Here is a 14092-nt window from a genome sequence, read left to right as displayed (position 1 = left end):
GCGTGCGTTTCAGACCCCTACGTCAAAGTGTGGCTGATGAACAAAGATAAACGAGTGGAGAAGAAGAAGACGGTGGTGATGAAGAGGTGTTTGAACCCAGTATTTAATGAGTCCTTCCCCTTCGATGTCCCCGCTCACGTCCTCAGAGAGACCACCATCGTCATCACAGTCATGGATAAGGACAGACTGAGCCGCAATGATGTCATAGGCAAGGTGCGATGTCACGGGGACATTCACACACATACACTCTGGGGCTGGGGGATAAAACTAAATTCTAAATTCATATATATATATATATATACACTGAACAAAATTATAAATGCAACACTTTTGTTTTTGCCCCCATTTTTCATGAGCTGAACTCAAAGATTTAAGACTTTTTCTATGTACACAAAACATTGGGGTCCCCCCCCAATACAAAAAAAAAAAGGTTGTTGATTGTGGCCTGTGGAATGTTGGTCCACTCCTCTTCAATGGCTGTGCGAAGTTGCTGGATATTGTCTGGACCTGGAACATACTGTCGTATACGCCGATCCAGAGCATCCCAAACATGCTCAATGGGTGACATGTCCAGTGAGTATGCTGGCCATGCAAGAACTGGGATGTTTCAGCTTCCAGGAATTGTTTACAGATCCTTGCAACATGGGGCCGTGCATTATCATGCTGCAACATGAGGTGATGGTCGTGGATGAATGTCCAATACAGTAAAACTGCACATTTTAGAGTGGCCTTTTATTGTGGCCAGCCTAAGGCACACCTGTGCAATAATCATTCTGTCTAATCAGCATCTTGATATGCCACACCTGTGAGGTGGATGGATTATCTCGGCAAAGGAGAAGTGCTCACTAACACAGATTTAGACAGATTTGTGAACAATATTTGAGAGAAATAGGCCTTTTGTGTACATAGAAAAAGTCTTAGATCTTTGAGTTCAGCTCATGAGAAATGGGGGCAAAAACAAAAATGTTGCGTTTATAATTTTGTTCAGTGTGTATATATATATATATATATATATAACATATATATTTATATGTTGTTTTGTGGTTTTTCAGTTTGTAACTTTTTTGGTGTTGGTAAATTTTATGGAAAACACAATACTTATTTTTTCCTGTTCTTGTTTCTTCCACCTTCTTCTTCTCTCCTTCTCTTCTTTTCATGCCATATTTGTAGATCTATCTCTCATGGAAGAGTGGCCCAGCAGAGGTAAAACATTGGAAAGACATGATGAGTCGTCCGCGCACTGCTGTTGCCCAATGGCACGCTCTCAAAGCTTGAAGGACCCGCCCACCAAAAGTAAACAACACCTTCAAAACCCTGTTGATATGCACAAGTTTAAACACGGGTACCAAAAGCCATCCAACTATCTTTCTTTCTCTTTCTCTCTCTCTCTGTCTCTCTTTCTCCCTTCTCAATTTTTTTCCTGCAGTTTGTTTATGGAGATCCTTCCTTTATTCACTGCTTTTATTTTTTCCCACCAAAAAGAGGCTAAGCACTGCCAAGAAGACTGGGAGAGAAAGTCTTGCGTAACTGAGAGAGGTAAACAGACTCGTCTTCCTTGAGAAAAAGTTTGACAACTCGACTGTTCTCTGAACAGCTGGACCGCGGAACAGGGTGACTTCTATCAACTTCAATCGCTGAACTTGAAACGGCTGAAAACAATCTCTCGAACAGACCCCTATATTGCCATTTTTGTGTCTCACCTCCCTCACCTCCTGTCCCTCTGAACGTACGGAAATATCCGGAAGGATCGCAACCACAGTGCAATACCTAGTTGAAGGAGGGATGAACTTGTTATGTATTGGACTTCGTCACCTCTTGATGTTTTTTCTCGGAACAGTGTAGAAATTCGTTGGAACTCTTCGTCGTCTGTATGTACTGTGGGTGCTGTTATGTGACAGAAAAAAAGAGGTCTTGTTAAAAAAAATGGGAAAAAATTAAAATTTCAGCTCACTTTAATTAACTGGATCAGTTCAAGTGCATAGGGGAAATATGTTTAAACAATTTTAGGACATTCCAATAAGTGTATAAAACTAAATATGGACAAAAAACGAGAATTGTTAGTGGGTCTACGCAAGTACTTGAATGCTTGTTGTTTCTAGCCATGTAAGCTTGATTTCATGCATTGTACGATTAAGTCCCATTTCCACCTGGTATTAAGATGCATCCACTTGTGTTTGGATTTTGTCAAGACCCTCCCCTCTTATTTTGTCACATTCTACATCACTTTCGAGGAGCGCCAAGTACTGTGCACGAATACGATTGAATGAATGAATTATGCTGCTTACGAGTGATCTGAAAAGGAAGTAAAGGGTAACAGGGATTTCAATTGTTTTGGTACAACATAGTGAAGTTTGAATTGATTGTTTTGGTGGGCTTTCTCAAAACATGTCCAGTAATGCTGACGCTTTTGTGGCTCTCTGAATGTATTTGCCCACATGAACGACTACACTACAAAAGCAACCTGGTTGAATGGGTCAAAAGTAGACAAGCTCGAAACGTTTTAGACCCCATTTATACCTGTATTTAGGGTTTTCTAATTGTGATCAGATTGACAAAAATGCATTTTAACATCAGGTGTAAACGGGGACTTAGTAACACAATGCAAGAACGTGTTGAATTCTCAGTGTTACCACTAGAGGCGCTAATGTATTATTTCTCTTTATTGCCGCAGACATATGAAGGGAGCTCTTATCGTTTGTTACCACTACAGAACCCAGCATAAGAGTGTGTTCACACCGAACCTGATGATACAAAACTTTTATGATGTATATTTTGCGACAGAACTTAAGGAACATCTAAAACAATGCCGTGTGCTGGGCTAAATGCGCTCATTGTATGTGCGTACGTACATTTGATGGTATTTTTACCAGCCGAGAACTCACGAAGAGCTCATAAAACGTGTAACAGTACCAGGAATACCTCCGTTACACACACAAACGAAGATCTGCTCGAAAGTGACGGCGTTTCCGACACCTGTACCGAAGTGTAATAGGCAACGTATCTTCTATGACGAGAAGAACCAGGTATTCTTGAGCGTTCTTTCCTTTTTAGGGTCACATCTTGTGACATCACGTCCTGTTTTGGGTTAGTTTAGATGTGTTTGGTCTGTGTTGTGCTCATATTTCCACCACAGTTAATTTGGAAGTGCACAGAGACCCACATTTTCAGGGCTCTCGGTCCACTTGTTTGGTGCACACCAAGATTCGGATGGCAACGTTTACACTTATTCAAATGAACCGCACTAACAGAGCAATCGCAGAGTTCATTTTAATGGAACCAAAGCTGCAAAATGTGAACACATCCTAAATATGTACATCAGGATGGCACGCTTGCAATGCATTGGCCAAAGCATTTGTGTACTTGCGTAGACTAAGTACGTTGCTAAATTTCTTCCAAAGCAAAATGAGATGGACAAGAAAGGAGTGTGCGTTTGAAGCGTGTGTCGACATATACGCCTTTGTTGTAGAAACAGAACCACAGAAATCCTTTTATCTAAACTAGCATTCCTCATGTAACGTACACATCTTGCAGAGGATTGCATCAACCACTTAACCAGTATGCAATGACACTGCCTATGTGAGTTCAACGCTGCCAAAACGCTGTTCATTTCTTTTCATTTCCAAAAGGGCTGAAGAAGTTCCCTCCAAAATAAGACGTGCAATTTAGAACTTAACTAAAGAAAAAGAGCGGAAGCAGAAAATATAATGTAAGTCATGTGATTGTTTGTGCGTCTTTGAGTTGGTGTGTGTGTTTGTTGCTGTCTGTATTTGTGTATGTGTTGATGGTTGGATCATACGATTGATTCCTTACCGTACTTATGCTGCCTTCAAGTCTTAATGCAAAGTTTGAGACATCATAATTACAGCAGGAATTTGGCTGGAATAAAATAGACACAAATTGAATAAAAATTTTGCAACAGCATAAAGTCAAATACACAAAAAAATGGTGTAGAAACAATTTTCACTAATTATTACAAAGAAACAGCAAGTAACATTAAATTAAACAAAACGTTGATGAAAGACTGAAATAATATTTTCTTGAAAAGGGTACTCCATGTAATCGTTGTTTTATTTACAACTTTTTTTTCCGTCCACATATTTTTATGCAAAATTTGGGATATTGCATTAACTTATTGAATGGAAGCTTCAAAAGCTCAACTGAGGAGGATATATTTTTATTCGTCACGAAGACATGCTTACATTTATTCAACTATTTACTAAATAAATTATTAGATATGCATCAGAACATTCATCTAGTATTTATTTTAATTTATTTAATTTATTACATTTAAGAAAACTGCCATAGTTCTATTATTTTTATGCCTTTTTCACAACTTTTTAGTGATGATTTTGTTCTCCACTATTTTTGTTCAAAATTAGTTTTGCAGTGTTCACTTTTTGGGCATAAATTAACATGGATAAATGTGTGTAATTGATTCTTTTGAGCAGGATTTCATAGGGTAACTTCATGGAGTATTTGTTTAATGAAGACCTATAATAAATCAAATTGAAATAAATAATGAATAATTCAAATAATGATCAAATAAAAAAACACTTAATATACACTTAATATACAAAATATATTATTTGTTTACCTGCATATCATTTGAAAATGAACCGGCGTCAGAGAACCCATGAACATGCAAATGTGTTGTTAAATTATTGAAATGTTAACTTAAAATCTCAGGGGATACTTCACGTAAATATTTTAGGTAAATAAGGGATAAACTGACCAAAAAAAGTTTGGGAATCTCTGCTTTAGAGAATGATGTGCAATGTAGTTTAGTTCCACAAGCTTGTCAGCTCATAAACCGGTTAATAAGTAGTTTTGTAGCAAGCTTTTTGGTTATTCCTCATGAACAGTGCACAAAATGTGTGCAAACTGAATTGTGCCATCGGCATTCACAATTACAGCTTATTATGATGGCAATTAGCTTCTGGCATAATTCTTGAATCAACATGCCCTCGACTCACAAAGTCTGTGCTCAATGAAAATAACGCTAATTGCAACATTGCGATCTTATTCATACAGTCTCATCTCGTAAACACGATCATTCCAACATGACTTGAAGGCAGCATTAGCCTAGTGTCGAGGTTAGTATAATGTGAGTTATAAATGGCAAGTCTGCAGGATATAATAGCAATACTATCACATTTTGTTTTCCGAAAAACATTTTGTATGCTGCGTTTGCTTGGGATTTCTGTCGCCTCTTAATGTGTTACTTATGTAACAGAGAAAAGGCAAATATAGAAAGGGAAGGTTTCAAATTGTTACCATGTCAACAGTTAAATTAGGAGAAATATCTATACTTATTATAACGGACTACAAAACTTCATTGAAGAAGCAAACTCCTTACTTGAAATTATAAGGCAATGTACTGTAGATAAGCAATATTTATGTACAACAGTGAAAACATTTCTAGGTCAATGTAAGGGTTAACTTCAGGGTTAGGACATCCGTTCATATTCGTTCGACTTGAAGCACACACATACATACACACACGCAGTCCTTCAGTAAGTGAAACATCCATCACTTTTCTCCCCTCCATATGCATGTGCTCCTAGTGTCAAAGCAGACGTTAGACGTGAATATCACTGCCAGACGTTTCTCGCAGCTTGTCCTCCCCCCTCGACTAACACGCTGTGACAGACGAGTCCTCAAAAGACACAAAGAGAGTGGGAGAAAAGAGTTCAAAGACCAAAAACAGACCAAAGTGAGAGCAAGACCTAAAAAACTATTCAAAACTTAGTGTACTTCCTGGTTTAAAGGAGTAACTAAAAGGATGGATGAAAATGAGTGTGAATTATTTTATTTGGACTTGTAAGCAGGGTCGTCGCTTGAATTCATGGTTGATAAAGAAAGCATCAATTGATAAAAGATTTCTGTTACATGTCCTTCTGAATTTTTGTCATTTGATTTCTTTTGCGTTTACCGTGAAGTCTTGCCCATAGTGCAATCTTATTGGTCCAAATCTGGCTTTATTTAACTTTTTATTTAAAGAAATGTTCTGGATACAGGAATGGTCACACTTTATATTAGGTGTCTTTAACTACTATGTACTTGCATCAAAAATAAGTAATGTATTTATTGTGTTCATATTGTATTGCAAAACACTTTTGCTGCTATTGCGGTGGGATACGGGTAAGGCTGGGGACAGGTTTGGTGGGATGGGCTTAAGGGTGGGTTAAAAATATAATTATATATGTAATTACAGCTGTAATTGTATGTAGGTAAAAGATGTATGTACACAATAAGTGCATTGTATCAGATTATTAATTGAAATGTTAGTACATAAGTTAAAGACACCCATTATAAAGCGGGACCCAATTAATACAAATACAATTAATATTGACAGCATTTGTGGCATAATGTCAGTTACAATTACACTTAACAAGTATAATTGGCTTGACAATAAATGTAAAACTACACCTTATATTAATAACTAGACGTTCATCCACCTAGAAAAGTAGTCCCACTTTAAAAAGGACAATTTAGACAACTTTGCAGATTTTAATAATCAGTATTTTTTTTTATTAAAATGTCCAGGGCTTTTAACAAAAATACAAGCACATTTTAAAACCTCAAAGTTCTTCATCAATACTTCAATACTAAATTTAAATGTTTATTAATTGATTGATCAAAGCTGATTTTAAAGATGATTTTGCCACATTATATCCCAAATGTTGTTAACAGTTTGAACTTATAGGCCTACTGAACTCCTAACATGTCTTTAAACACCAAATATTTCCTGACTGGTTATTATTATTATTTATTATATTTAGTATAGATGACTACATTTAAAAACAAAATAAAAACTTCACATTGTGCCCCATATCAATTGAACTTATACTGAACCCATAACATAAAATATTATTTTATTGGCTATGATTGTGTCTAATTGCTTAACATGTTCTCGAGTGAAAACAAATTGTCATTGGAAATTTCCCAGGTTTCGACGGTCCTGCTTTTAGGATGCACATTTTAGTGAGTTTTGCTTTGCGAGTTGAAAACGACGAGCACCTGACGTGAAAATGAAATAAATGCACCGGTGAAGCGGCATGCTTTGTCTTGTCTCGTCTAGTTCTGTGACTCACCGCGGTGAGGCGGCTAATGTGAGCTTGTCTGTTATACTGTCGTATCCACAAATTTCTGTTTGAATTAGTTTCTCAGCTGTTGGATTGCAGATGTTTTGGCCTAACGAAACAAAATGCCAAACCAGGTTTGAAACAACCAGCATTAATGGTCACGTCTGTCGACACAGAGGCAGTTATGGACATCAGAATGAGGAGTCGGAAGTGAACGTTGATGTGTGTGACGACAACCCATCTAAAGACGTTGTGTGAACTTGTGTGTGTGCTTGTAAAAATTAATGTTACCTGGGGAGTTTTGACGAAGACCCCTGATGTTTCTCAGCATCGCTGTGGTGTGCACAATATGATTTGACATACTAATGATTTATTTTGGCATAAATGTACAGTGTAAATAGATGTAAACCTGTATATAAAAAGGAAACTGACACGTTTCTTGGAGTCTCTTGATTTATAAGTTGAGAGAATGAGTTCACTTTGCTTTAAAGGGCAGTTATGATAGTAATTCTATGATAGAATGGTTTTTGCTTTTCCTTTGACTTGTTTTTGTTATTGTGTGATTTGATTTCATCTTTGCACAGATCTAATGTTCTGTAGGGTTTTAATAGGCAAAAAAAAAAAAACTTTGTTCTGTTCAAGAAATTCTGTGTGCGTGTGTTGCGATGTTCCACCGCCTTTTTCCGTAAATCGACTCTCGAGTTCTTCTGATTAATTTACAATGACCCAAACTGTAACCCCTCAACAGTGCTACCAGCATCCGAAATGAATCAAGAGTTTCTGTCTGTCTTTTGTTGAAAGAGAATAAAATTGAGACCAATAAACGGAAATTGGTGGAAAACAGACCTCACCTGTCCTCTCTGACGCACATCAGAAGTAGAAAATAACCTCAATAGGAAAGCGTTATTGCTCAGAGGTTGCAATTTATGTGGACATTATTACATAAAGTGGTCTTCATAATCTTTTATCAAAATGAAATAACTTACTTTGCACCTGAAACAACTTTCCCTTTCATCTGACATCACAAGTTAGTTTTAAACTCTTCTTCTTCAACCATCTGATGTCATTCTGGTATTGTAACAGTCACTTTTCACAATTCAATCTATGGGTAGATGGATAAAATCAAGTTAAATCTTACATTACGTGAATATTCTGTTGTTTTATTTGGAAATTCGTTAAATTATGGATATATAAAATGGTTTGTGAAAAGCATTTCACCTTGACTGTCTAAGATGTTTCTCCTAGAATTCCTTGGGAGACATTCAGGAAAAGTAGGCACAGATGAGACAATAGTTGACTGAGTAAGAGGCCGTTCACACTAAATGCATTTTTGTGTTTTAAAATGAGAGACGCAGGGCAGTGGAATAAAAAAAGCAAGTTCTAGAGACAGGTTTTAAAGTTGAACTTCTTTTAACTTGAACGATGCATTTTTTGGAATGCTGTGTCTATGTACCCTTTACACATTTCCGGGATTCTCAGAAGTGGAAGACGTCATAGTTGGGTAAACTTCTGTAGTGGCGAACTGGAACTACAAAACATTTTTGCATTTCCATTTGCCCCAATAGAAGAAAAAAACCCACTATAGCATTTATATGACTGAGGAAAAGAAGAGAGAGAGATTGATTCCATTGGTCAGATGAGAGGAAGATGTCAAATTTGCTGTCACTCCCTCAGTCGTTATATTACAAACACAGCAGTGTTAATGAGAAGATATCAACAAGAAGCGACATGTGCAACCTGGGGTTCAATGCACACTATATTTCCAAAAGTATTGAGACACCCCTCCAAATAATTGAATTCAGGTGTTCCAGTCACTTCCATGGCCACAGTTGTATAAAATCAAGCACCTAGGCATGCAGACTGCTTCTACAAACATTTGTGAAAGAATGGGTCGCTCTCAGGAGATCAGTGAATTCAAGCGTGGTACTGTGATACTGTAGGTTGCCACCTGTGCAATAAGTCCATTCGTGAAATTTCCTCACTACCAAATATTCCACGGTCAACTGTTAGTGGTATTATAACAAAGTGGAAGCAGTTGGGAACAACAGCAACTCAGCCATGAAGTGGTAGGCCACGTAAAATCACAGAGCGGGGTCAGCGCATGCTGAGGCACACAGTGCGCAGAAGTCGCCAACTTTCTGCAGAGTCAATAGCTACAGACCTCCAGACTTCGTGTGGTCTTCAGATTAGCTCAAGAACAGTGCGTAGAGAGCTTCATGGAATGGGTTTCCATCACCTAGTGCAATGCAAAGCGTCTGATGCAGTGGTGTAAAGCACGCCGCCACTGGACTCTAGAGCAGTGGAGACGTGTTCTCTGGAGTGACGAATCACGCTTCTCTGTCTGGCAATCCGATGGACGAGTCTGGGTTTGGCGGTTGCCAGGAGAACGGTACTTGCCTGACTGCATTGTGCCACGTGTCAATTTTAGTGGAGGGGGGATTATGGTGTGGGGTTGTTTTTCAGGGCTTTGGCTTGGCCCCTTAGTTCCAGTGTAAGGAACTCTTAATGCTTTAGCATATCAAGACATTTTGGAAAATGTCATGCTCCCAACTTTGTAGGAACTTTTTGGGGATGGCCCCTTCCTGTTTCAACATGACTTTGCACCCGTGCAAAAAGCAAGGTCCATAAGGACATGGATGAGCGAGTTTGGTGTAAAGGAACTTGACTGGCCTGCACAGAGTAATGGCAATATAGTGTACATCCAAAAGCTATTGTATTTCCAATGATAAAAAACTTTATATACCTTTATTTATATACCGCTTGTTTCAAAGCAGCATCACAGCGATAAACTGGGAACTAACAATCAATATGCAAACTTTAACAAATATGAGACAAATTCTGCTGTAAAGCACCTCAAGGCAATAGTGTCATTGTTATATAGTTTTATACATATAGTTTTGTTCTCATAGTGTCAGTCAAATCAATAATATTTCCGATTATTTGGTGTTACCTACAAAAACTTGATTTTATCCATCGAAAATTTATTGGATCATGAAAATTGGGTGTCCAAAACTTACTGGAGGCAGGCGGGAAGTAGAAAGTTCTTTAAGAGTAGAACAAATGCATGTTATTCCGCAGACATTTTCTTCTTTCTTTGGAATAACGTGGACTCGTGAATTATGCACAATAAGACCGAGAGCATTTTGTCCATTTTGATTGATGATTTTAAGTGTGAAACGCAGCTTTTCACATGAAGAGGAAATTGACAAAAGCCTGCGTTTGCCCTTGCGATCACTCACGTCATGTTTTGTGAGCGCTAAGAGGAGCATCAACACAGTTTACACCAGTCAAACAGGCAAAGAGTGCTGCATATTTGTGGATAGAGAGGAACAGAGGAGCAGTTTTGAGAGCATAGGCACCCTGTCACGACTCAAACACAGACCACGCACATGCTCGCCGCGGTGGAGGATGACAGGAACATGTCAGAGAGATGTGTGGGCGAACGGCACATCCACACACCAAACAAGCTGGCTTTCTCCATGGATACTGAACATTTATGTTAAGAGTTTGCGCACAAGATTGTGTTAATTTTGTTAGTGCAGAAGTCTAACTTGTCTTAGACACCCACCAGCTGATGTCTACAGCTCCATGAAGACGGCAGCCTGAAACCTTGGAGACGTTGTTCAAATTGGAAGTAGCTGTTATTATTGCTCACATGTGGGTTTACTGATTTGAATAAACCATTAAACCGATCTCACCCAAAAATAAACATTCTGTCATTATTTACTCATCCTTATGTTGTTCCAAACCTGTATGACTTCCTTTCTTCAGTAGAACTTGAAAGTTTTGAGACAAATGTGTTCTTCAAAATATCATCTTTTTCTTTTTGCAAAGAAAGAAAGTCATAGCCTACAGGTCTGGAACGACATGATGATGAGTAAATGATGAAAGAATTTTTATTTTTGGGTGAACTATCTCTAGCCTACTTCCAATCATGTGGCTTTTCAAAGTAATCTGATCTGTATTATTTATATTCTGTTATTTTATTCATTCATATTTGTAATTAGTTTTAATTTTAAAAACATTTTAATTCTGAGTTGCAGTCATTTTATGAGCTTTTTGTAATTTTTTTCTTTTAATTTTTTTTTCTTTATAGCTTTAATTTATTTTTCAGTATCTAATAGATACATTTTATTTCATTTCAGAATTATTTCAATTAACAAAAATGATTTTAATAGTTTTAATTAACAATATGTTGGCATTTGTGTCGGCAGACAATGAAACAACTTTGACAATAAGACAAAATCCTTTATTTATACAATTTTTGTCTAATAAAATGCTTTGTAGAATGATAAAAGTCTCCAATAGCATTTACTATAAAAAAAAATTAAATGATCGATAAGTCATGGCAACATGTTTTTCCATTAAAAATAATTTATTTCAACCAAGGTTTTAAATAGCGTGATTAAATGTCCAGTACATATTTAAGCATATTTTCAGTTGCTGCCTTACATTTTTAAGTATACTTAAAAATATAAGGCAGCAACTGAGAATAAGCTTTTAAGTTGAAAATTTTGGCAGCGTGTCCAACAATGTTCCAACAACTCACTAATCCTCCTACACTTGTCATTATGTTAGTTATATACAACTTTTATGGAAAAGTTAGTTTGCCAGCATTACAGAGTATCCATCACAAGTACACCACTTCTCCTGATGAGGTTCACTAACAAGAACAATCATCGCTCAAAGCTTCAAGAAACCAGCAGTCAGATCTTGCGATGGCTGGCACTTCAGCGGCAGGTCTCACAGGTAATAAAGCAGCTGAGCACTTCATGATTGAAAGCAAATTCACATCATTTCAAACTAAGAAAGCTCAAATAGATCTCATCTCTCTAGTTTTACTCTGTTGTAAGCAGGGTCAAATGAAATCCACCCATTCTTTATTACATGAAACTTATCATTCAACACCATTTTGCCATCAATGAGATCAGTAATGGTGCTAAGATTGTATTATTCATAATGCCTTTTTAATATTGAAGGCTGTTGTTTTAGTATCATGGATATGCTATTATAGTTTTTGGTCATTATTTATTTTTATTCTTTCATTTTAGTTAAAGTTTTTGTAATTTTGTTGTTTTTGTCATTTGTATTAGTCTTTTTTTGTCTATATAGTTTGTCTATGGAGTTTTTTTTAAAATTAATTTTCATTTTAGTTCTTAAACTAATGCCTGCTTGCATGTTCCATAGTAAGTTTCCTTGTTTGTTAATTAGTTCTGCGCACCTGTTTCTATTCAGTTGATTACTGTCCTTTGTATTTAAGCCCTCAGTTTCCTTTGTTTCATTCTCCGCCATTGTTTATGTGTAAGTGTGTTTATTTCCTGAGCTTCTTCCCTGTGACTCTCCTACGTGCAATTTATTATTAAAGACTCCTTTTGTTATCCTTTGTGATCATGTAAATTGTTCCTAAAATTATGAGGATGCAGCTGTCAGAACATTACCTTTAAATAACACTCTTTTTGTGTCAAATTTTTTGTACGGTTAGCCGGGTGGGCTGCAGTGTATGTGTCTTCAGTGGTTATAATAGGAATGTTTGCAGTGTTGGACGTGTTATGCTGCAGCTCTGGCCGGCTCCGTTTCTCCTCATCTCCATAGAGACAGATGGCAGAGGTCAGTGAGATCACGCAGCAGGCTCTTTCAATGCTATATAAAGGCAGAGCTCACCTGTGAGCCAGGTATCACACAGTCTCTCTGTCTGAGGTGTATGTGTACCGGGTGTCTATCAGTCTCTCACAAGAGCAAATCTGAGTGTGTCCTTTAAAAGACAAAGAAGTCTCAGATCATGTTCTTCACAGTGAAAAAATGTTAAAGACAAACAAGTAGCCAGGATATTACACTGTACAGTATTGCTCAACTGGCAGGTCGGGACCAAAGGCTCAAAGATATGTTGGTTATAGCATTTGGCCAATCAAACTTTACAGTATTTGGCTGTCAGTTCATCAGTCACTTGTCTGTTATGCACTATTCTCAAAAAGGTTTTGACACTGAGCAAAATAAAGCTATGATGCAGCAGTCAAGATGCACTGAATCTCATTGATGTTTATTTTTGGCTGGTAAATCACACTTCTGTACTTTCTGCATTTACAATGGTCAGTTTTCATATTCAGTCTTTGTCATGTTAATGTTGCATTTTGTTGGTCTTATGCAGATTATGGTAATAATAATAAGTTTAACCCCTGGTTTTACAGACAAGGCTTAAGTCTAGTCCCAGACTAAAATGTTTGAGCTGTTTTAACTGAAAGCAACTTACAGTGACATATCTTAAACTGTCAGTGCATTTGTTTTGTCTCAATTGTCCAATTTACATTTACAAAAGCTACTTAAATGTCTTTGAACTAAGGCCTAATCCTGGATTAATCTAAGTCCTGTTTGTGAACCCAATGATTATAAGGACTTTTTTGTTTACATTTATATGATAAACAATGTGCTGTGTCCAGCTGATGCCCAATGTAAAGCCCACTGGTACAGGACAGTACATATCCATTCAAGATGTCTTTTTTTTTCTTTTTTAGGGAAATAGTTTTATTCAGTAAGTGTGAATTAATATGATCAAAAGTGACATTACAGACATTTACAAGTTACAAAAGATTCCTATTTTAAATAAATGCTGTTTTTTTTTAACTTTCTGTTTTCTAAATTTATCTCAGTTTCCATAAAAATATTAAGCAGCACAACTTTTCAACATTGATAATAATAATAAGAAACATTTCTGGAGCAAATCAGCATACTAGAATGATTTCTGATCATGTGACACTGAAGACTGGAGTAATGGACAGCTTTTCATTTTAAAATATATTAACATAGAAAACTGTCAATTGTAATAATATTTCACAACATTTCACTACCGTTTTTGGTCAAATAAATGCAGCCTTAATTGGTGAGCATAAAATATAACATTCAAAAACTCTAACTTTTGAAAGGCAGTGAAATTCAGAAACTCTCTCTATCATTTTCCTTCATATGGTTTCCTTTTGCTTTATATTCGGCTTCATTTCCTCCTCCTTTTTCAG

At 36.9% G+C, this 14092-nt stretch overlaps 1 protein-coding gene across 1 annotated transcript in view; it reads left to right on the top strand.

The window, feature by feature from the left end:
- The window catches only part of syt7b (synaptotagmin VIIb), a 138134-nt gene extending 130157 nt beyond the window's left edge, over window positions 1–7977 (top strand). Inside the window, exons 11-13 of the mRNA XM_084110062.1 lie at window positions 14–213; window positions 1171–1293; window positions 1427–7977. Coding sequence (XP_083966188.1) covers window positions 14–213; window positions 1171–1275 — 305 coding nt within the window. The 3' untranslated portion in view covers window positions 1276–1293; window positions 1427–7977. The remainder of the gene's footprint in view (window positions 1–13; window positions 214–1170; window positions 1294–1426) is intronic.
- The last annotated feature ends 6115 nt before the right edge of the window (window positions 7978–14092 follow it).

The sequence above is a fragment of the Abramis brama genome (assembly GCF_963993115.1).
Source record: "Abramis brama genome assembly, chromosome: 3".
In the NCBI taxonomy this organism is placed as follows: Eukaryota; Metazoa; Chordata; class Actinopteri; order Cypriniformes; family Leuciscidae; genus Abramis; species Abramis brama.
Note: the sequence above shows the minus strand (reverse complement) of the source record. Positions and strands in the feature narration are given on the sequence as shown.